This window comes from Gymnoscopelus microlampas (genome assembly GCF_963454915.1).
Source record: "Gymnoscopelus microlampas genome assembly, chromosome: 2".
NCBI lineage: Eukaryota > Metazoa > Chordata > Actinopteri > Myctophiformes > Myctophidae > Gymnoscopelus > Gymnoscopelus microlampas.
The window spans coordinates 35,480,756-35,501,782 of record NC_139939.1 but is presented as its reverse complement, the minus strand read 5'-3'; the positions used below and the strand labels follow the sequence as shown (position 1 = coordinate 35,501,782).

Here is a 21,027-nt window from a genome sequence, read left to right as displayed (position 1 = left end):
CACCACAAACACAAAGATTCTGTAGTACACTCTAGATATCTGACTGTCCACCATCAGTCATAGTAGTAGCTGCATGTAGCCATACTTTAATATCCTATACACACACACACACACACACACACACACACACACACACACACACACACACACACACACACACACACACACACACACACACACACACACACACACACACACACACACACTCTCTTCCATCCTCTCAGGGCTGCCTTCTCTCAGCTCAAGAAAGAACTTCAAAGAGTGTGGACACAGAAGGGAGCAGGACGGTTGCCAGAAAAGTGGGCAAGAAAACATTATGGGCACTAGGGAAATCTGGGCACCTCAGAAGAGGTGATCCTGATATGATACTGATCATGTTTCTGACTATGACTAACCAGGATACTGACCTTTAATACTTACTGTCTGCTAGCTCACCTTCCTCAACACTGGCACTGGGAGAAAAGCAGATCTGCTTGGCAGTGCACCCACTTGTGAGCTTGTAGATCGGCTATTTTCCCAATAGCCTAGGTTTAAAACAGGGCTAAAGTGGTTCATAATTTATATCTGAAAAGTAACTAGTAGCTAAAGTTTTCAAATAATTGTAGTGGAGTAAAAGTACAATATTTGCCTCTGAGATGTAGTGGAGTAGAAGTAAAAGTATTGGAAATTGGAAATACTCAAGTAAAGTACAAATACCTCAAAATTGTACTTAAGTACAGTACTTAAGTAAATGTACTTAGTTACTTTACACCACTGGTTATAATTGTAATAGTGTTTTCATGTTTACAGCGCTTGCAAAGATCTGACTCCAGGTGATCAGGTTTGTATTCAACAGTCTGTGTCGCCCTCGTGTGGACAAAAGGAATAAATACAAGTTGGACTCGTCAGTAAATCCAGTGTTCACTCAGTTAAATACATTAAAAAGGAGATGAAGATATGACACTAGTTTCTACAATATAACAACCTACCTGCATAATGCATCGCCTATTATCTACAAGCTCACAACGCGTCGCTTGTAGATCTGATATTTTCAAACACTGAGTCTTGCAATAATATGTGCAATATAATATTGAACTTTTTACTTTGACCAAAAATAAATATTCACCAGGACCAAGATTCAAACCCACAATCTTCTAGATAAGGAACCTCAGCTTTTCTCTTGCACCACCAGGCATTTCTGATAACATAGATGTTTCAAGTTAACACCTCTCACCTTGACAGAATGATTGAATCTGCAAATACATCCACTCATGATCAGGGTTCATTATTTTGGAATCCCTTGAAAACCAGATGCTGCATGATCTCAAGGTGCTTTCATGGATGAACTTCAACCTGGTGTTTGCACTTTCTCCATTTTTTACCTGTTCATTCATCTACATAAACGTTCAGATTTCAAATAAAACTAGAAAGACATTTCCTACGAAAATTTAAGTGTGCCTGCGTTGGCTGGGGGTTTTGTCGCCGTGGTAATGCGAAACGGTGAAAAAAGTAATGCGGTAGGTTGGCCGGTCGTCCCGCACGTTTTGATGTATACATTGGCGGGGCCGTGTCAACCGTGTGGGAGGAGTAGCATTTTGATCCCTTCGGGCGGCCAAAAAAGTAAAGAAAAAAACAGCAAAATAATGTTAAAAAAATTAATACAAAATAAACCAAAAGTCAAAAAAGGAAAATAAAAAAACTGAAAAATTGAAGGTACAAATGAGCATCTAAAACAACATTTGAAAAAAATGTAATAATTTTTAAAAATATATAAACAATTACTTAAATGGGTTTGAGTGCTTGTTTCGCCCACTTCTGAAGGTCTGACGCAAAAAGTGCCAAATATACAATTGTTCGCAGTCCCCCATTTAGGGGGGCTAGGCGAAGTTTGGGAGCATTTTGGGCACTTTTCAAAACCGGAAGTGATAAATCCACTTTCTGTTGTGACGGTTGTGTTCGCAGAACCCAATTTAGGGGGGGTAGGCGAAGTTTCAGATCATTTTGGGCACTTTTGAAACCGGAAGTGAAGAGGTCCAAGTCCGGGTTGGACCATCGAGTTGCATACCCTTCAAAAAGTGTTTTGGTGTAAAAAAAAAAAAATCGAAAAAAAAAAGTTCGGAAAAAAAAAATTTAAGAAAAAAAAAAAAAAGGCGGAATTTTTTTTTTTTCGGAAAAAAAAAAAGTTCGTAAAAAAATAAAGTCCATGACAAAGTTTGGGGGCGGTACCATGCTGCAAACAGAAGTTACGGCCATTTAAAGCTCGGCCAATAGGAAGGCAGAGGGGGCGGAGCTTCAACACACGAAGCTCATTGGTGGTTACAGCTGCCACATGGATTATAGCAGGAGCCCTAGAGTCTCTGGGTGGTTTCCCCCCCTCCCCGTAACCGTTAACATGGGAGTGAATGGGGGACTGAGGATGATGATGGTTAACATGGGTTTGAATGGGGGATGATGATGAAGAGTAAGTCAAGTCAGAATGAGTCTGAATTTGGGACTGAAAGGGGGCGCGGCTACATGTTTTTGCTAATAACGTGGGCGTGGTAACGCGAAACGGCGAAAAAAGTAATGCGGTAATTGGGACGGTCGTCCCGCACGTTTTGATATATACATTGCGACTAACGAGTAAACCGTGTGGGAGGAGAAGCGTTTTGCGCGGTACGTGCGGCCAAAAGGGGCGGAGTTTAGCTGTTTTTTGCTAATAACGTCGCCATGGTAACGCGTGACGGAAAATCGTTTCCGAGCACACTACTCCCGGCCAAGCCGCACGTTTTGATGTATATATTGCGGCGGTAGTGTAAACCGTGCGGCTGTTACGGACGACCGAATTTTGTGGCTTGAAACTTGTATTAATAAATCCGGCGGATCTCAATAAGTGTGCCTCTGCCATTAACATGGCAGGCACACTTAACAAGATCATGGTATCGAATCCCAGCACGGGAACCTCGGCATCTGAGCAATATGGCTCCCACGGGTCTCCTATCTTTTTTCGCCTTTATCATAAAGGTTGCTGGACAATATATAGAGGATGAAATGCATACTTTATTAAATAAATATAAAGGTAATATCAAATACATTGTAAAAAAATGAGAGACATGACGCTTTATTAGCAAGACAGTCTTTTATTATATTATTCCTCATTTTGCTGGTTTCCCCTGAAACCCCTTTACTGTTACAGAGTAGAACTGCCTTAGAATCTCTGCTGATGATGTGGTCATAGCTGAATGGTTAGAGAGATTGCCTGGCAAGCCATCAATCCCAAGTTCGATCCTAGGCCTCGGCCATGTGTCAAAGTGTCCCTGAACAAGACACTTATAAGAATACTTCACTCAAAACATACTTATATCAATTACACACTTCATGAAGCCTTGAATTCATGGAGATTTTTTGTTTTTGACACATTCCTGAGCACAGACTCAGACATATTGGGAATGGTCCATTAGATGCTGAGTTAAACAATGGAGGAAAATAGTCAAATGCCTACTAGTGAGACTGGACCGACTGGACGTAGGCCTATGTTAAATGTACGTTTTACAATAGCGCCCTCTCCTGGCTGCACCGGGATTCAAGTTAGTTAAATTCCACTGCACACTAAGATATTTGCTTTTATTTTATATTAGGCCTACCAATATATTTATATTAAATATTTATTTAATACAAAACAGACACTGAGTTTGATCATTCATGTTTTAATATACAAATCACTCTTTGTCTGCGTTTGCACTGGAAAGCACACCTAGAAGATACAGTACATAGGCCTACAGCCATTTTAACTTCCAAATCATTCTTACAGGGATAGTTCACCTCCAAAATTACGTATTTGTCATTGATTTCTCACCCCATGAAGCCTTGAATTCATGGAGTTTTTTGTTTGTTTTTGTCACATTCCTAAGCCAATAATTTGATGACCGGCGCACTCAATGAAGACTCTTCGTTAAGAAGTTAAAGCTCTTTATTCTGTATCGTAATCATTACTACAGAGGGTTTGATTTGATAGTTTTCCAGTTTACATTTTGTCTGCTCATTTCTTACTTCACTTAGCCTGTATCCTGCATGAGTTCTGTTTACTGATTGGATCAAATCTGGAAAAATCCCAAATCCTATCCTGACCTGAAAATGTAAGATCTGGAGAGACTGGGAGAGGGAGACCCTTCTTACGGAACAAACACTAATTATAAAAAGAAATATCACTTACCCTACCTTTTAATAAAGCTGATGCTTCTCTGCTTTAAAAACCATCAATCATCCATGTTGGAATCAAAATCGCTGTAGTCCAAGAAAAGGTGCAAAGTAGTATGCAGAGACACATTTACCAACGGGCACCAGGCTTTATCCTAACAGTTTTGTTCTTAGCCACGGACTGATATAGAATGGTACAATGATATACCACATCTATCAAACTATCAGGTTTGACTAACCCATAGTAGAGAGATGGGATGTTATCTTTGATGATAACTGCCCTCTAGGTTCCACGCACTAGTTTTTACATCAGGATTCTTCATAGAGCAAAGCAACAACAAAAAAGCTGTTTGAGGCCATGCAGTGCAATGACATCACATTCAAGGTCAGTGTGTTTGTTAAACTTCAGAGTTGTGTATGTGTTTGAATGTGTGTTTATTAATGTGCAACTGTTTGTGTCCAACTGTATAAATGTGTTTACAAAATGTACGTCTGTGTTTGTGTGTGCTTGTGTATCTATCAACCTATCTATCCATCGACTGCAGTGGTTCTCAATCCTTTTCATTTTAAGGACCCCCATAGCTCTCAGAGAAGAAGAACCCCCAGAGGATCCCTGGACCCCAGTTAAAGGAAACCCCGATCTACTGTATGTGTGCGCACATGCAGTCACTTTGGAAGAGAAGTGCAATGAAGGCAGACTTCAGTGTCCGTGGTTGTTGTTTCCTCTCTCTTTGCTCTTGTCCAAAGTCCCGCCGCTACAATATGTCTCTCCTCTTTAGCAGCAGACAGCAGTAGCAGGGGCCACAGAGGCTGCTCTGGCCCCAGACAGTCTTGTTAGCTGGGATCAGAGGGTTTGCTCAACTCTACCTTTACTCCCTTTTCTCCAGGACCTACACACACAGACACAGACACACACACATTTTGGCATCCATTTTTAATCATGTCTCCATTATGACCATGGATTGTGAAGAACATATTTTTTTATGTCATCTGGTCTTCAACAGTAGAATAGCTTTGCATTTCTAGATTACCAATATTGCAAGCAGTCAATAACATCAAAGGTAAAAACAAAAAAATAATTCTTCATACCAGTTTGGTATTTTTCCTTGGCTCGAGCTCGCTCATCAGCATCAAAATACCACACAGTAATGGCATACCTGCACACAGAGTGACACATGCATTGCCAGGATCAACATCAAAGAATACAGATGTGGACATTTCAACTATATCACAAGACATACATTGAACAAATGGATCAAATGAAAGCAATGAAATCAGCTACCTATTTTCTTAAACAGATGAGACAAATAGGAAAATCAAATGAGCAAGAGCTAAAACCAATACGTGTATCAAAATAAACAGGGCCAGGACTGCCTTTATAATCCTTGAGATGTGATGGGCCTTCCCAGACACTTAACAAGGCAATTGATTGGGCTAGCCTGTTTAAGCGCTTAACTGCTTTAAGCCTACTGCTTAAAACACTAATCCTACATATAATTAACGGAATGTCAGTCAGTCTGTCTGACATGCTTGGTTCTCCTCAGTGGCTGAAGCAATTGTTCTGCACATGGCCATTCATCATTAGCAAATTCCCACCGTGAGGAAGCCTGTTTTTCACTTTACACAAATTCAAGCTGTTTATTAGCGTTTTTATGTAAAAGAATGTCACCATGGTAACGGCCCACTAGCTATGGGTTGCCCCCCCCCCCCCCCCCCGATCTATGGGATGAATGATCAAACTGCGCATGCGTCGAATCCACAGAACCACTCTGTTAGACTGTTGCCGTCTGGCTAATCTGAGTTCCCAGAAGTTTTCGCCAGCTCTGGCGAGGAACTTCTGGGCCACAGCCCTGGTATTTGTGGGCGGGATGTACGTCACGCTCTGAATCTGAGCGGACACGCCTCTTACCGGTCTGAGAGCTGTGCAACTCGTCTAAAAAGTCCGACGAGAGGCAAACAGCAGTACACAACAATGGCGGCCGAAATTTCTCAAGGGGAAATTGCTTCCCGTCGATCCTATTTAGATGCATCACCCACTGCATGTGGATCCCGCCCCCTTTTCTTCATTGGCTGTTGATTTGAATCACAACGCAGTGGCCGCGCCCCTGCTGTCCAAGCTCCGACGCTAACCCTCCCAGACTACCGTCTGGCACAAGCACACATAGACAACGTGCTTAAACTTTCATTTACGGGCCATGTACACTAAGAAAACATTATTACGGTTGTGTGTCTGTGTGTGCACTGTGGGTCCAGGACACGGCGACGGGACGTGCGTGCATGTGTGCGTGTGTCCCGTCGCCAGGACATGGTGATGGGATGCGTGCGGGTCCGTCCGCCCGTGTGTGTGTGTGTGTGTGTGTGTGTGTGTGTGTGTGTGTGTGTGTGTGTGTGTGTGTGTGTGTGTGTGTGTGTGTGTGTGTGTGTGTGTGTGTGTGTGTGTGTGTGTGTGTGTGTGTGTGTGTGTGTGTGTGTGTGTGTGTGCGTGCTCATATCCCCCGACGGGTATGGTCTAGTACTAATACAAATACAAACTAATACAAACTAACAACAGCCTACTGCTTAAAGCACTAATATACTTAAGCACTCAAAGTACAACTACTAGCAACCTGCTAAATAAGAAAATTCTATACTTAGACTACACCAGATGAGTTCAGTAGCTCAGGTCTCTCCAGAGGTTGAAAGCACACTGGAGAAAACTCTACCAGGACTCCCTTTATAATCCTTGAGATGTGATGGGCCTTCCCAGACAGTTAACAAGGCAATTGATTTGGCGAGCCTGCTTAACTGCTTTAAGCCAACTGCTTAAAATACTAATACAAAAAATACAAACTAACAACAGCCTACTGCTTAAAGCACTAATATATTTAAGTACAAAAGTACAAAGTACAACTACTAGCAAGTGTGGCGACATCTGGAGAGACAGAGGACGGCCAGGGAGACGGCGACCCGGGGTGGAGAGGGTTGGCAGCCCAAACTGTGAGGAAGAACCCAAAAGCTACAGACTGCAGTAAAACCTGCAAGGAGGGTTTAAAAATCTATCAAGGCAGAATGAGATGTTTGTGCCCAGCAGCAATGACGACAACGCACAGAAGAACGCTCACTTCTGGTCAGACAAAGGAGGAGCCAGGCCCGGAAGCAACCCACAGCGCCTAGAGCCTCCTAGTGTCGCCAACACCTGCTTCTAACATCTCACCAGCACCCAAGAGACAGCGGGGGCAGTAGCATGCCACTTGGACACAGGCCAGGGTCTGATCAGCCTCGGTCATGTCGCCTGGAGAAGGGTGTCTGTTGCAAGACCCGAAACACCCAGTGACTCTAGGAAACAACACTTATCATGTGTCCAAGTTTGTGCATCAGTAAATGTTTTATTAACATCTGTATTTTCTTTTCTCTTCTTTTGGCAAAGTTAGGTATGGTAATGGTATTATTATGGACTGCTTCGTTTATTGTTTTGGTTGTGCTAAACAAGTTATAGCCCATACCTCGCCTTTATTTGCCCTGGGTGAGGGGAGTGATAAAAGGAAAGAGAAGTTGATAAGCTTGCGGTAATAAGCTTCTATATCTTACAGAGGGGTTATACAGCAGCTGACTATTCAGTGCAGTTATGTGGCACCACACACTGAACTGTCTGGCACAGCAAGCGACCTACTGTAGGCTCTTTGCATAACTGTAGTTCTGCGTTTCCAGAAGGTGGCTTACAGTACACGTTTCCTGTTCCAGGTCAGTTTCCCATAGCTTCATTTGATTGGCTTAAACACATATGACACCTTCATATGTGCATAACAGGACTACCGTTATGCACAAAGCCTAGCTCCAGGTGAAACATTGGAGCTCATCTTGGAACAGAGTGGAAAGCAGCAACCTTCGATGGTTCACAGAATGGCTGGATAGTGGCGAGGCCACCTGCTGTGTTTTAGCAAAAGCCAAAAGTGTTGCATTTTTCAAAATGTCTTTGTTAATATACAAGTATGTTTATGTGATAAATACAATCTCTTGCCCTCATTATCCTCAGGGGATGGCTGCACAGTCCTCGCCTACAGCTTGGGCTGAAATGCTGGCCCATGGTTGGATAAGATCAGGCATGGGTGATAATCTATATATTAGCATTACCACCAGGTTATAGGCTGGGTCTGACTTTTGAAATGTGTAGAAATATAAGTAGCATTGTTAGTAGTAGTAGTAATAATAGTTTTACCTGGTTGCATACGCTGGCTGGACTTCATGGGGGTTACGTCGATCAGACCAGAACAACAACAAACGGTCAAATTTGGGTTGGATGTCAGCAAACTGGGCCTTCCCCTCTGGGAAAATCCTCAGCAGACCCCCATGTACCTAACAAATAACAACATACAGCTGTAAGACAGTGATTATTGTCTAATATACAGTACAATGTACGTTGCATTTTATTCTGTATGATTCCTTTTACTTCGTCATTGAGTCATGTGATCGTTAGATATTAAATATCTGTTGTCACAGCACCAAAGCAAATTATTTGTCTAAAGTTTTAGTGAGGATTTACTTTCCTCCTCTTTGAAAAAAACATCTTTGTCCATGTTGTCTGGGGGAGTATTGTCAGCCAGAAAACGGACTAGTGTACTACAGTGACAATGACCGAAGGCGTGGCCGAGACTATGTTTTCGCCCCTGTCCATCCGTCCGTCTGTGTGTGTCTGTTCGTCTTTCCATATGTCTGTGAGCAGCTAATCTCTGCCACCGCTGGACCGATCGGCTTGAAACCGATTCTACAGTCGCACACTCCCTGGAGGCCAGAGCAGAACCTCTGCCCCAAATGCCTCACATCGGCCTGTTATAGTGCCACCAAGAGGCTGATTCTTTTTATATTATTCTACAGATTTTGTCCAAACCACGCAAATCGGGATTCGGTACACATGATTATATCTCTATAATCATGAGATCATGACGGATCTGTCCGAATTCTTCATATTCCATCCTGATTGGCTAAGATTGGCTTCCAAAGTTTACAGGAGTGGCCCGTTTTGAACAAAATGCCTCAAATCATGAACACAGCGTCCGATTGCCGTGAAAAATTGCTGGCCCACGATAAGCTACCTGTCCTGACGAAGACCTATGCTCCGAGGAGCACATTTTTCTAGTTAACATTTTGTGGTGAAAGTATGACCCACCTTAACTCAACTAACCGGCAGATCTACATTAGTGATGAGTTTGTGTCTAAAATGTGTATGTCTGTATTCTAAATCTACAGTGCTTGAGCTGCCCGGGTGCAAGGTAGCAGTGAAAATGTGGTATGGCTCCACCAGATCCCCTTCCCACTGAGCGCCCTTCCCAACCAGCAGGGGGTCACTAGTGCAGTGACAAGGACATGATCCCTCACCAGCTTCCCTGGTTTGAACACTGCCACTTGTGTTCGTTGGAGCGTCTGGCCAAACCGAGGCACTGCTGGCGAGAGCTGAAGTCCAGTTTCAGTGGTTGTGGGTAAGTGTTAACTTACTTAAATCAGACTCCTTACATGAATATCTCTTACCTCTATTGAAAGGGCAAGGAGTTGCATACTACTTGTTATTGGTTAACTTAATTGTAATAGTGGCAAGTCTGGCAACGTAGGAATAGAATTTGTTCCCCTCATTACAGTATACAATCAGCTTAATTTAAAGTTGGCTGCTAGATGTATTTTATGACTATGCCTTTTGCCCTGGCATACCATGATAAGGTAATAATATATAATAATCATAATTATACCTGTACCTTGGCGTCCCAGTCTTTGTTGAGATAGTAGATACACGTTACACACCGCCCATCTTCATTGGGGTTGTCCACGTGGCGTATGTAACCAGTCCCTTTACCAGGATAACAAGCGACCATTGCCTGCAGAGAAGGACATAGCAGCCTGAACCTTCTGTGTTTCGACATTCAGAAGTCTAAGCCAATCTTTTGCATACTATATTGATGCCAAGAGTTATTGTGGAATGCAAGAGTCTGGTGTAATGGTCTGTGTGGACCCTAACCTTAACCAAAATAAGCTGTGTCTAACCTTAACTAAATGAACTGTGGCTAACCTTAATGTCAAAACTGCACATTGAGTTGACATGGTCTGTGTTCCATTGTAATCTTCAGCGTCATGATATTACGCATAGCATGCCCTCAGCGTCCGCATTTGCACGCCAAACGTTCCTGCCAAGTCGCAAAATATAATGAGTAGGGGTGGGAACATGTTGGACATAGAGTAATCATGGCACCAATAACCAACATGATCAGCTCATGATGAGACAAATTAAACATTACAACTTTAGTATGTAGTGGATAGTCTTAAATTACAGTATGTTTCATCAACTGTGAGACACATTGTGTGACACAGTGTGTCATGGTATGGTATTTAAAAGCTGACACTCTACTGTGTGTAAACTGTAGTGAAACTGTATGTTGCCTACTGTATATGTCTTAGCTCCAATGCTTCCTAAGATGTATTGCCTCCCAGTGGCTCATTGTTGGTCTGCCCATCTGTCCAACACTTTAATCTCAAACAAGATACCTCTAGTGCCTCCCTTACGCCAACATGTCCACTTTGCATATCTTATAATCAAATGGACTGTCCGATCAAGCCTAGTGATTTTGGTGATCCCAAATTGTCCACTTGTTTTACGTTTTAAAAGCATTTTTTATATTAATGCATTTTATTTAACCGTGAAGCTATATGTTTAATATACTGTATGTAAATACTTCAGCGAATATACTTGAGCATAAGGAGCAGCATTTGTTTTACAGGTTTACGTATGGGCCAATTAACTGACTGTCCACAAATGTGGCATTTTGTTGCTACATTAACAACATATTAATGATATTACTAATTTATTACACTTATTGTACTTGGTGATTTTAAGTTCAATTCTTTGTATCACTGTTTAGCAGAAGAGAGGTTTCTTTCTCTTGACACTCTCTCTCTCACACGAGGACCCAGACACACAGGCTAAGTACACATAGAAGTGGAAGTGAATGTGATATTGTTTATTTGTGTTTTTGGTGTCTTATAATCCCGTAAGGGATGGGTCTTATGACAAGATACAAAAATTAAAATTCATTCATTCATAGACAAGGACAGACACGCACGCCCCGCGCGCGCACACACAGTGTAGGTGAAAGTGTAGGTGAAAGTGTAGGTGGTCTTGGAGGAAACTTGTTGGAAACCCCCTACTATTATTTAAGAAGGACTCGAACACCAAGAGGGAAATAGGAAGGAGATGGGAATGTTAAATATGTAGGTCACTGATTCTCTTTGTCTTTAACAGAGTGTAGTAAAAGAGTTTAATTGGGATTGTATGGCTCCCATGTCTGCATTCTTTACTTGTCTTTACCGGTAATGCTTCTTAGAGATTTAGTTTGTTTGATGAAACAACTGCTATTCACAACACTATTCCTACAGAAAGATCCTACGCAACACAACGTGAAACTGATTATGTGCACCGGAGGCGCCCTCATGTGTAATAGGATGTCGTTGAGACTTTTAGTCACTTTGGAGGTGGCCCTTTATTTTTACACTCTTTGGATAAATTAGTATCTTTACACCGTCAGTTGATGCTTCATATTATAACTATTATGAGTAAAATTGCATGAGTCATTTATTTTGCACTTTGCACTGTGATGTTAAAATCATCGATAGGAGGAACAGGAAAAACATTTCTGTGACCCAGGGGACGTGATCTTTTACACAAGACTTTGGTACTCTATAGTACGTCACCGACTTTGCCAGGAATGGGATGACCATTGCCGAGCAATCTGCCAAGCAGTCATAGGTGGCGGACAGTCAGAGGTGGATGGCCAATCAAGAGGAGAAAGCTTTCCCGCGATGGGATGCAAGCCCAGCGGTTGCACAGACTTTACAAAGACAAATGTAGTCTCAGAACGCCATGGGGAGATACGTCCCAAAGACTGGGGACCTACTGTAGCATTAGCTATGTTCAGAGGTCAATTTAACCTATTTTCCAACACAGATGTGAAGCTAATGACTTGTTGTATTTACATCATGAAGGTATTGTAACATAAAATGGAATGGTTAAAACAAAGGATGGTAAAGGAACATGCATTTGGGCCAGGAATTTAGCGAGCGGAATGGTCAAGTAGTTCCTGGCATGTACATTGCATAAAGTATATGAATGAAACATCATCTGTGAACACTGGAAGCTAGCGACATTCCATTAAACAATACTAATGTATGCAACACTGGGAAATGCTCCAGAAAATGTGGTTCTGAGAAGCGGAAGCTGAGCTAAGCGAAGGTATGGACTCAGTGGATTAATGTTTTAAATGAATGTGGGATGTGAAAATTGCGTATCTCTTCTCAGTGTAGCATGACGGCGGAAAGGCTGGTTGCCTTTCTTCATAGCACAGGAAAGTTACATAGTGCAGCTTTAAGTCTAAATCATTAACACATTTTAAGAATGTATGGTCTACAATATTACTAACACAATATGTTGCCATTTATACATTGTTGTCAGCAACAATGAATTGTTGGTTGTACCTAATACGATTTTCAAAAATAGCCAAAACAGCAACTTTGTGGGTTGCTTGCTCTATAATATTCTTAATCTCAATCATGTTTAAAAACAAAAGGAAGTGTCTGTATCATAAATATTTTTTATTGTATACAAACAAAAGTAGGATTCTCAGCACAAGATATGTTCATGCTCAGCAAAGCGTCCATGAGTGAATCAAATCTAGGTGAAAATTCAGTCTGTAGGCCTACATTCCGCAACGGATAGCGTGACACCCCACCCCTGGAAACAGCCAACCGTACAGCACATGCACACACTATATCAATAAAAGCTTGGCCAATCAACAACCATTATTGCAGCCATTAAGGTTTTCCTTGCGGCCAAAAGCAAAACAGAGGCGCGCACACGCACAGGAAAAGACAAAGACAAACCAGGACAAAGACATAACGCTCTCACCAGGTCAAAGACATACTGCTGGCTTTGATACAGATATGTAGGACACGGGGGGGGGGGGGGGGGGGGGGGGGGGGAAATCAGAGAGAGAGACAGTAGAGAGAGAGTGGGAGAGAGAAAGGGATAGAAGATGGTCTGAGAGAGAGAAGGAAATGCAGAGAAAGAAGAAAAACGGAAGAGTGACCGACACATCATTTAGAATGAGATAGAGCATGATCAGAGTGGGTCATCAAACAGGCTGTGTTTGCGTCTGTGGAGGCAATTGCGTAAGCCCCCATGGAGGTGCGTCAGAAAGGGCAAAGGGAGACACCTCTCCCTCCTCTCTGCGTCAAAGGGCCTGGGTGGCAGCCACAGCATACCTAACCATACTGCATATGCCCCTATCCCATATCATCTCTCCGCTTCACATATCATAAAGTGGGTGTTTTCTAATCAGGCCATGGCAGAGACAAGCCCCGTTCTTGAATGTCGTTTCCTGCCCTTTGTGAATGCTGTGAACCTCTGATGTGAACCCCCCCCCCCCTTTTTTTTTACATACAGTACAGGCCTAACAAACTGAATTTCCAAGTAGAATCCTGTGTTAATTCAACACTGAGACCCTTTACATTTGTACACTCAGAGTTATAAATTGATAAGTTAAGGCCTTTAGGTTAAGGATTTACTGTACTGTTTTCACGGTGTCGTAGGTGAAGCGAGAATGCAGACTAGCCAACACCAACTCGCGACTCCGGAGTTGTGTATATGGACAGAAGGTATAGCAACTACATTTTTACAACTTATTGTTGTGAACTAATTGTATTTTGTTTAGTTAAAACAAGTGTGCTTAAGAAGTCACTACAATGCTAAGAAATATATATTTTTTAAATATGAAATTAAATTACTTACCGTGCTTTCAAACACACACACACACACACACACACACACACACACACACACACACACACACACACACACACACACACACACACACACACAGACACACACACACACACACACACACACACACACACACACACATATATATTAATGACTGAAACACTCTGCTTATAGGGTGAGGCACTTAACTAGTTACGCTGGTTTCAGGAACTTGGGGGTTGCAGTATACCCTGAGGGTTAGATGAGCGGGTAATGAGATCGGAGAGAAACCAGGGTCATTAAAGTGAATGAGAAACACTCTCACCTGTTACAGTAACCTTCAGCAAGTATCTTTAACCCCCAGTGGAGCTGCTCAGTGGCCAACATTATTAGTAAGCAATATCAGCTTTACTGGGCAGCTATCAGATGCAACGTGTGCAAGAGTGAGTGTGAAGCAGGGTATAGCTGTAAAAGAGCATTGACTTCCTCTGAATACATAAAGATAACAAGTGGTTTAACGTAGAAAGTAGAACGCCAGATGGTAGTTGTTGTCACTTGTTTTTAAGATTCCTGGAAAAAGTATACTGAACCTAGTGAGATGATCCTACTCCAGTGGCACATCAATTTGACTTTTCATTTTTTGTAATGACTCCACTGGTGGACAGACAGATGAGGACAGAGACATTATGTTTACATGTTGTCCATCTGTCAGTCCGTTGTGAACACGATATCTCAGGAATGCCTGGTGGGAATTTCATGACAACGTCACCTTGGACTCAAACATGAACTTCGTGCTTAGATTTACGTGGTAAAAGGTCAAAGATCAAGGTCACTGTGACTTCAAGTCCATCCCACTCTTGTGAACGCAATATCTCAGGAATACCTGGAGGGAATTGAATTTTGATAGAGGTTATAGCCGCTCCATATATGATAGTGATTGTTCTAGAGCTCCCTATATGGAGCTGACTGTTTGTTTGCGCCTGATGCCATGACTACTCATTGAGGTTAGACAACACACTCCATACTTCACACTCCATACTTGGGCGTACTGTAGGTGCATTTGGAACTCCTTATATGGTTATATGGCCGTATCAGGGGCCCAAAACCCACACAAATCGTGTCATGTGAACATGTATCATTCCGCTTTTTCATATTCCATTACGATTAGCTATGATTGTCTTCTAAATTTGACCAAAAATGGCAGAAGTCATCAATGCAACACCCAATCTACCCCAAATCTGAATCACACATTGAGGGAGTTCTAAACAACACAGAGTGATTTCACTTCCACCACAAATGTCACTGTTGCAGAAACACAATTTATTTCCTCCGCACTAGGTACAATGGTCTCGTGAGTCATGTGACAATGACTGTCAAACGGAACTGTCACAGTAGTACGATAGTATTTGTGTTTGTGTGTGTGCGTATGTGTGCGTGTGAGCATTGGTTGATGTATTGCAGCTGGCCTCATTCCAGACAGGCAGAGTGCTACGTGCGGAGCGTGATACTGCTCCCTTGAACACTGCCTAGTCAATCCTTACACACAGACTATCCTGAAACTGCAAGGGTGTTCAGAGAGCACGCCAGGACAAGCAAACACACTCAACACAGTAGGAGCAGAGTTTCAGCCAACCAATGAAGGCCTTGCATTACCTTGCTGGTTCATGTCCAGGTTCATGTCCAGGTATGTAATGGAAGATGTTATGCAGTCTTTGCATTTTGTGGTGTTTGTGACTTTGCGTATTTGCAGTATCTTTTTAAATCTCAGAAAATAATCAAATTGCCTTCACATAGTTTTCCACATTTTGCAGAGCAGTAACTGCATAGAATCTTAAAAACAAACAAACCACCACACAGTTACTAAAACTGTGAGTCTTCACTGCCCTCAAGATTTGACGTGGTTATGATTAACCTATTAACGATTTTATTCTACGATGCATGGCGATGCAGAGTGGTTAAGTAGGTCAGATTGTCCAAAAATATCAATACATCTACAAATCTCTGTATCTGTCCACCTATGGGCAGTGAAAAGCGCTTTTGAAACTGGTCTCAACAGAGGCCCCTAAACATCCAATTCCAATTTGGGGCTGATTGGATTTTGCCTTCACGATATATGGCTTTTTTATAAGAAAAAAAACATATGCACCTCCCAAAAAGTTTGCATCGAAGTGAACGTTAAGGGGGAGACGTGAAAAGTTTGGGAGGTTGAAAACCTCTCAAAAATGAGGACCAGTAAATTTGAGTATATATAAATATAAATTGTATGCAAGTGGAAGGTTTGTACTAAGGGGTGGCACCAGAAGAAAGGCCATGTGGTCACCAAAATCAGTAGGGGCCATCCTCCAGATAGGTGCATGCGTTTCATGGCAAACACCCCATTAGATTTGGACGGAGATATATTCTCTGCCTCTGGAACTGTTGCTCTAATGGTGGGGTTAGAGGAAAGATCACAAAAATCAGTAGGGGGGCAGATTGTCTGTAGAGCATGAAGTGCAAATTCCATGGTAATTAAAGCCAGTAGTTTTCACAATATCTTAATTGGGAGTCAAATGGGTGCAAGTAGACATTTTGGCCTAATTGTGACCATAGAGGCTAGAGGAAAGGCCATGGGGTCACAAGTAAGCAGGGGTTACCAACCGACATCCTTGGAGCCCTGCTGCTAGTGGAGCAAGAAAGGTTACATATTCTATTGTGTAAATAAATTCAGTTGAGCTGAAATTTTACAGTTGAGCAGAATTGTATTGTTGCTCCAACTAATTGCTGCACATACTGCTTTCTGATTGGAGGAGGACAGACAGAGAGAGAGACAGACAGACAGGGAACAGACAGACGACAGAGACCACAGAAAGAAGAAGAGAGAGAGAGAGAGAGAGAGAGAGAGAACATGCCCTGTTTCTTCAGAACTTCAATGCCAGTTTTCCCCCTTACTGACTTGGTAATGTTTTAATATGTTATATAGTTGCTCTCGGGTGGAAACCTCCTATGTCCAAAACGGTTGGGTTTCAGAATTCAAAAGTAGCGAAAATAACATATCTTCAAGCGTTGTGTGTACCCTGAATCTTCACATCGCTGCTCACAGGAAGTGCTGTCAGACCACTCTCATTCGATCCTGTCGAGTGCTCGCCACACCAGGAAGTAGTATGGATAAATATGATTTAGCCTCTACCCTTGTTCCTTGTATACTAATATAGTCGCTGTTGGGTAAAAACTGTCCAAAAACTTTACCTTTCATGAAATGGCAAAATTTAACCAGTGTTCCAATGGATTCAATGTAGTTGTTTAGTCACAAGCTCTTGTTAATACTTTTCATTGAAAACTGTAGAAGATTGACCGGCTATGACTACCCCATGACTACGACCTGGGTCTAATGGGATTTGGAAACAAAGTGGATTTACACTACCATACAGTCAGGAGAAGAGAAATGAAGAAAGGGTGCAACACCACTTCCAACTGCTTGTGTTGGACAATCTATTTTCTCTGACAGTGTGTAGATTGGAGTGGTGGGTGATTCCATATCTACTAATGAGACACTAACAGATAGTTGTACATCATATTTGGGCTGCTTTTGAGTTGTACAGTAGAGTCGTCCAAATTTGTGAGGGGGTTGACATTCTGTGACATTAACACAATATTGTATTATAATAAATATTGTATAGAATACCATATTGTGTACTCGTTCTGAGCTGTAATGCATTTATTCTAGTATTGTCAAATTTTGGCATTAGTTGAAATTTTGGTGGTGGGCGCCGGGCCGGGGCAGCATTTTGATTGATGAATGCCATTTGGGGTCAACGTGTTCTTTTTTTAGTTATCTCATTACACAGTAGGTTCTTTCTGACATTTTTAATGTATGAAACATGTGTGTTGAGCAAAACTTACCATGTGTCATGTTTAATTTTGTTGGGGGCCAATCACTCAAGTTGATGAGTTTTATTTTAAAGCTTTGCTATATCTCTGATGATCACTATATCACTATATCTCTGATGATCTTACAGATGACAAAGACATCAATAGACAAAGATCCAAATTATATGCTCAGGCAAATATACTAATGAGGAAATTTCACAAATGTTCTGTACATGTCAAGGTATCACTTTTTAAAGCTTTCTGTACACCTTTGTATACGGCTCACCTATGGAGTAATTACAAGGTTAGCAGCATGCAAAAACTCAAAGTAGCATATAATGATGCTCTACGGTTGCTGGTGAGGGTACCAAGATGGCACAGTGCCAGTCAGCTGTTTGTTAACTTGGGGGTACCTACCTGTCAAGCCCTACTAAGAAACTTAATGTACAAATTCATATGTCGTCTTGAAGAGTCTGACAATCATGTTATCAAGATTTTAATTAATCCTATCATGAGCTCCACTAGGTTCTCGTCCATGATATGGAAACATTGGCGAAACAGCCTCTACAGACTGTGAGCAGCTGACTGTCTTATTGTTTTATATGTTTTATGTTTTGTTTTGTTTTATATCGTTGCTTTTATCTTGAGTTTTAGCAATGAGCAACTGTCATATGTATTGTTTTATGGACTCTGAGTCTGAAATAAAGATTGAATTGAATTATATATACATAGGCGTGGCCGATGTGTCCTGTGTGTGTGTGTTTGTCCGTCCGTCCGTCTGTGGACAGCTAATCTCCGGCACCGTTGGACCAATTGGCATGAAACTGTGCACGCACACTCCTTGAACAGAACCATTTGCCCAAATGTTTCACATCGGCATGTTATAGCGCCACCAGCAGGCCAATTTTTGCAAAACACATTTTTGGTTATTATTCCTACAGATTTTGTCCAAACATCACGCAAATCAGTACACATTATCTCTATAGTCATGTGATCAAGACGGATCTGTCCGATTTTTCATATTCCATACTGATAGAATAAGATTGGCTTCCAAAGTTTGCAGGAGGGCGCGTTTTTAACAAAATGTCTCAAATCATGAACGCAGCGTCCGATTATCGTGAAACTTTGCACGCACATTCCCGCTAGGCTAAGGATGAAATGCCACCCGACATATTTTTGCACCACCAGGAGGCCGTTTTTTTTTAAATACTTTTATTGTATTACTCGTACAGATTTTGTCCAAACATCATGCAAATCTGTCCAAAATCCGATGATTGGCATCTGAAGTTCACAGGAGTGGCTCGTTTTGAACAAAATGCCTCAAATCATGAAAGCAGCATTTAGTTGGCCTGAAACTTTGCATGCACATTACCACTAGGCCGAGGAAGAAATGCCCTACATGTTTCAAATTGACCTCATGGTGGTGCTATAACAGGACGATTCACGTTTTGGCCTATAACTCTGGATTCCCAACATTCCTGGCCCACAATAACATAGCCTATCTGGCCTGGCGGAGACCTGTGGTCCGAGGAGCACTTTTTCTAATATGATTTATTTTTGAATAGAAAAGTTCATGAAGCAGCCCTATGCATGATTGGCTTTTAAAAAAATATATATTATTATCACAGCATCAGTTGGTATGTTTGCCTTACTTACTTTCGTCCTTCCATTGATGTTGTAGTTTCCCAGTTTACTATTGCAGTGTCGTACTAAATCGTCCATACAACTCATCAGAAACGCTATCTTCTCACAGCCGGCCTCTTTTCCTTCAATCCACGTTATTTTGTCTCCTCTTATGTCTTTAATGTCACTGCTCTCAGGGCTCCGTTGTTGGCTCACCAGCTGTCCATCAGTAAATTTACCTGTCTCGTGGAGGGCTTTCACGTCCTCCAAAATCCCCATTCCGGTTTCCTCTCCAACAAAATTGTCTACAACACAGATGCCATGCTTGTTCATGCATGGAACTATGTATTCTTGGGCCAGTTTATGCGGGGACGACCTCGTTGGTCCGTCAGGCTTAGTGTGGTGGTTGTAAATTCCTTCCCCTGCAGCTTGTCTGCTGTCAGTGGCTCTACTCGCAGAGCTCGTTGCTGAACTGATAGAATCGCTGGTTCTGGTTCTGTCTCCGACCCCGTCCGTGCATGAGCCGGTGCTCTGTGTGTCACTCTGTGCAGCCATGTGACACTGTTGTTCACTGCCCGTTTCCCCCACCTGGGTCGGTACTTGTTGTTGTGGCTGCGGTTCGGCACGTTTCTCTGCTCTACAAATCTGTTTATGTTTCTTCCAGTCCTGTTTCTGGTGTTCCTTGCTGCAATAGAACGAGTTCCGACACCGGCCGCACTTGAGCAAGTTTTCCATCTTGCCACATAGCTCACAGTACTGTGGGTCCCGGTCCAACTCGGTCTCGGGATTCCCCTTTTCGGCGTTTCGCTCCATGGCCAGCACAGCACAGCGTCGCTTTAAACTTGCCTCCACTGACTCAGGTGCTTTTTGAGTTGACAAGTATCAAGTATGCGACAAGTGAAACGGAGAGTGTCAGCTTGGGCTCTCCTGGTGGTAAACAATTTCATCACGAACTTAAACGATACCCTCTTCGGGGTTTGACACTCGTAAATCGTATCGTCGGACCCAGGAGTTGTTGCCCGTGTGGAGTGTGCCGTTCTGCTCTGGTCGCATGGCGGCGGGCGCCGTGCTGGCCCCCTCCTCTTTAACTTCACTTCACACGTAGCCCAACACTACACCCGGAGTGGACCATGACGTCAGCAGCATATATGATGCCGTGGCCGTCGGTATTCTTGAACCTGCATTCCCTTATTCTCAGTTCTGCTAGAAGTAGGCTCCAGATAATCTGTTCCAAATGAAATAAATGTAAAGGACCACGTCACCCATTTTCAACCTATCATCATGTAGCCTAATTGGTCCTCAGTGAATAGTGTAATAGTATATATTATAAAAAAATGTACAATATTATAATGAGCATTAGAGGAATCCTCACTAATGCTCATTATAATATGGTACCATTTTTCCTATTATTGGTCTCCGAGGAGGAGAGTGTTCAGAAACCTGCCTATGCCTACCAGTGACATCATCGGTAGGCAGGCTTGACCATTTCAAACAAGATTTTTTTTAATAACCCTTGCATTGTGTTAGAAACATGCTGGCTCTAATTTGACCCGTGATTTAACAAAATACTTAAAGTATATATTTCCCCCCTCCCCCACCTCATAGCTGACTTGTTATGCATTCATATCCAT

General features: G+C 42.3%; 1 protein-coding gene across 2 annotated transcripts; it reads right to left on the bottom strand.

The window, feature by feature from the left end:
* Positions 1-3,290: 3,290 nt before the first annotated feature.
* Positions 3,291-20,430, bottom strand: LOC311059489 (prolyl hydroxylase EGLN3-like). 2 transcript variants are annotated; one of them, XM_084077474.1, is made up of 5 exons: positions 19,430-20,430; positions 9,873-9,998; positions 8,351-8,487; positions 5,245-5,312; positions 3,291-5,045 (listed from the first exon to the last, which is right to left on the bottom strand). In XM_084077474.1, the coding sequence occupies exons 1-5, from the start codon at positions 20,207-20,209 to the stop codon at positions 4,990-4,992; spliced, it is 1,167 nt and encodes a 388-aa protein (XP_083933600.1). In that variant the 5' UTR covers positions 20,210-20,430; the 3' UTR covers positions 3,291-4,989. The 2 variants fall into 2 exon arrangements, with proteins under 2 accessions (XP_083933600.1, XP_083933601.1); XM_084077475.1 differs by having other exon boundaries at positions 9,879-9,998.
* Between the last annotated feature and the right edge of the window lie 597 nt (positions 20,431-21,027).

Bases quoted from the DNA above. Each gene is read 5' to 3' on its own strand.
- LOC311059489 (XM_084077474.1), bottom strand. From the start codon at position 20,209: ATGGAGCGAAACGCCGAAAAGGGGAATCCCGAGACCGAGTTGGACCGG. The intron at 9,999-19,429 runs GTAAGTAAGGCA...CCTTCTCTGCAG, and splicing joins ACATCAATGGAAGGACGAAA to GCAATGGTCGCTTGTTATCC. The intron at 8,488-9,872 runs GTATAATTATGA...GTTATTTGTTAG, and splicing joins ACTGGGACGCCAAGGTACAG to GTACATGGGGGTCTGCTGAG.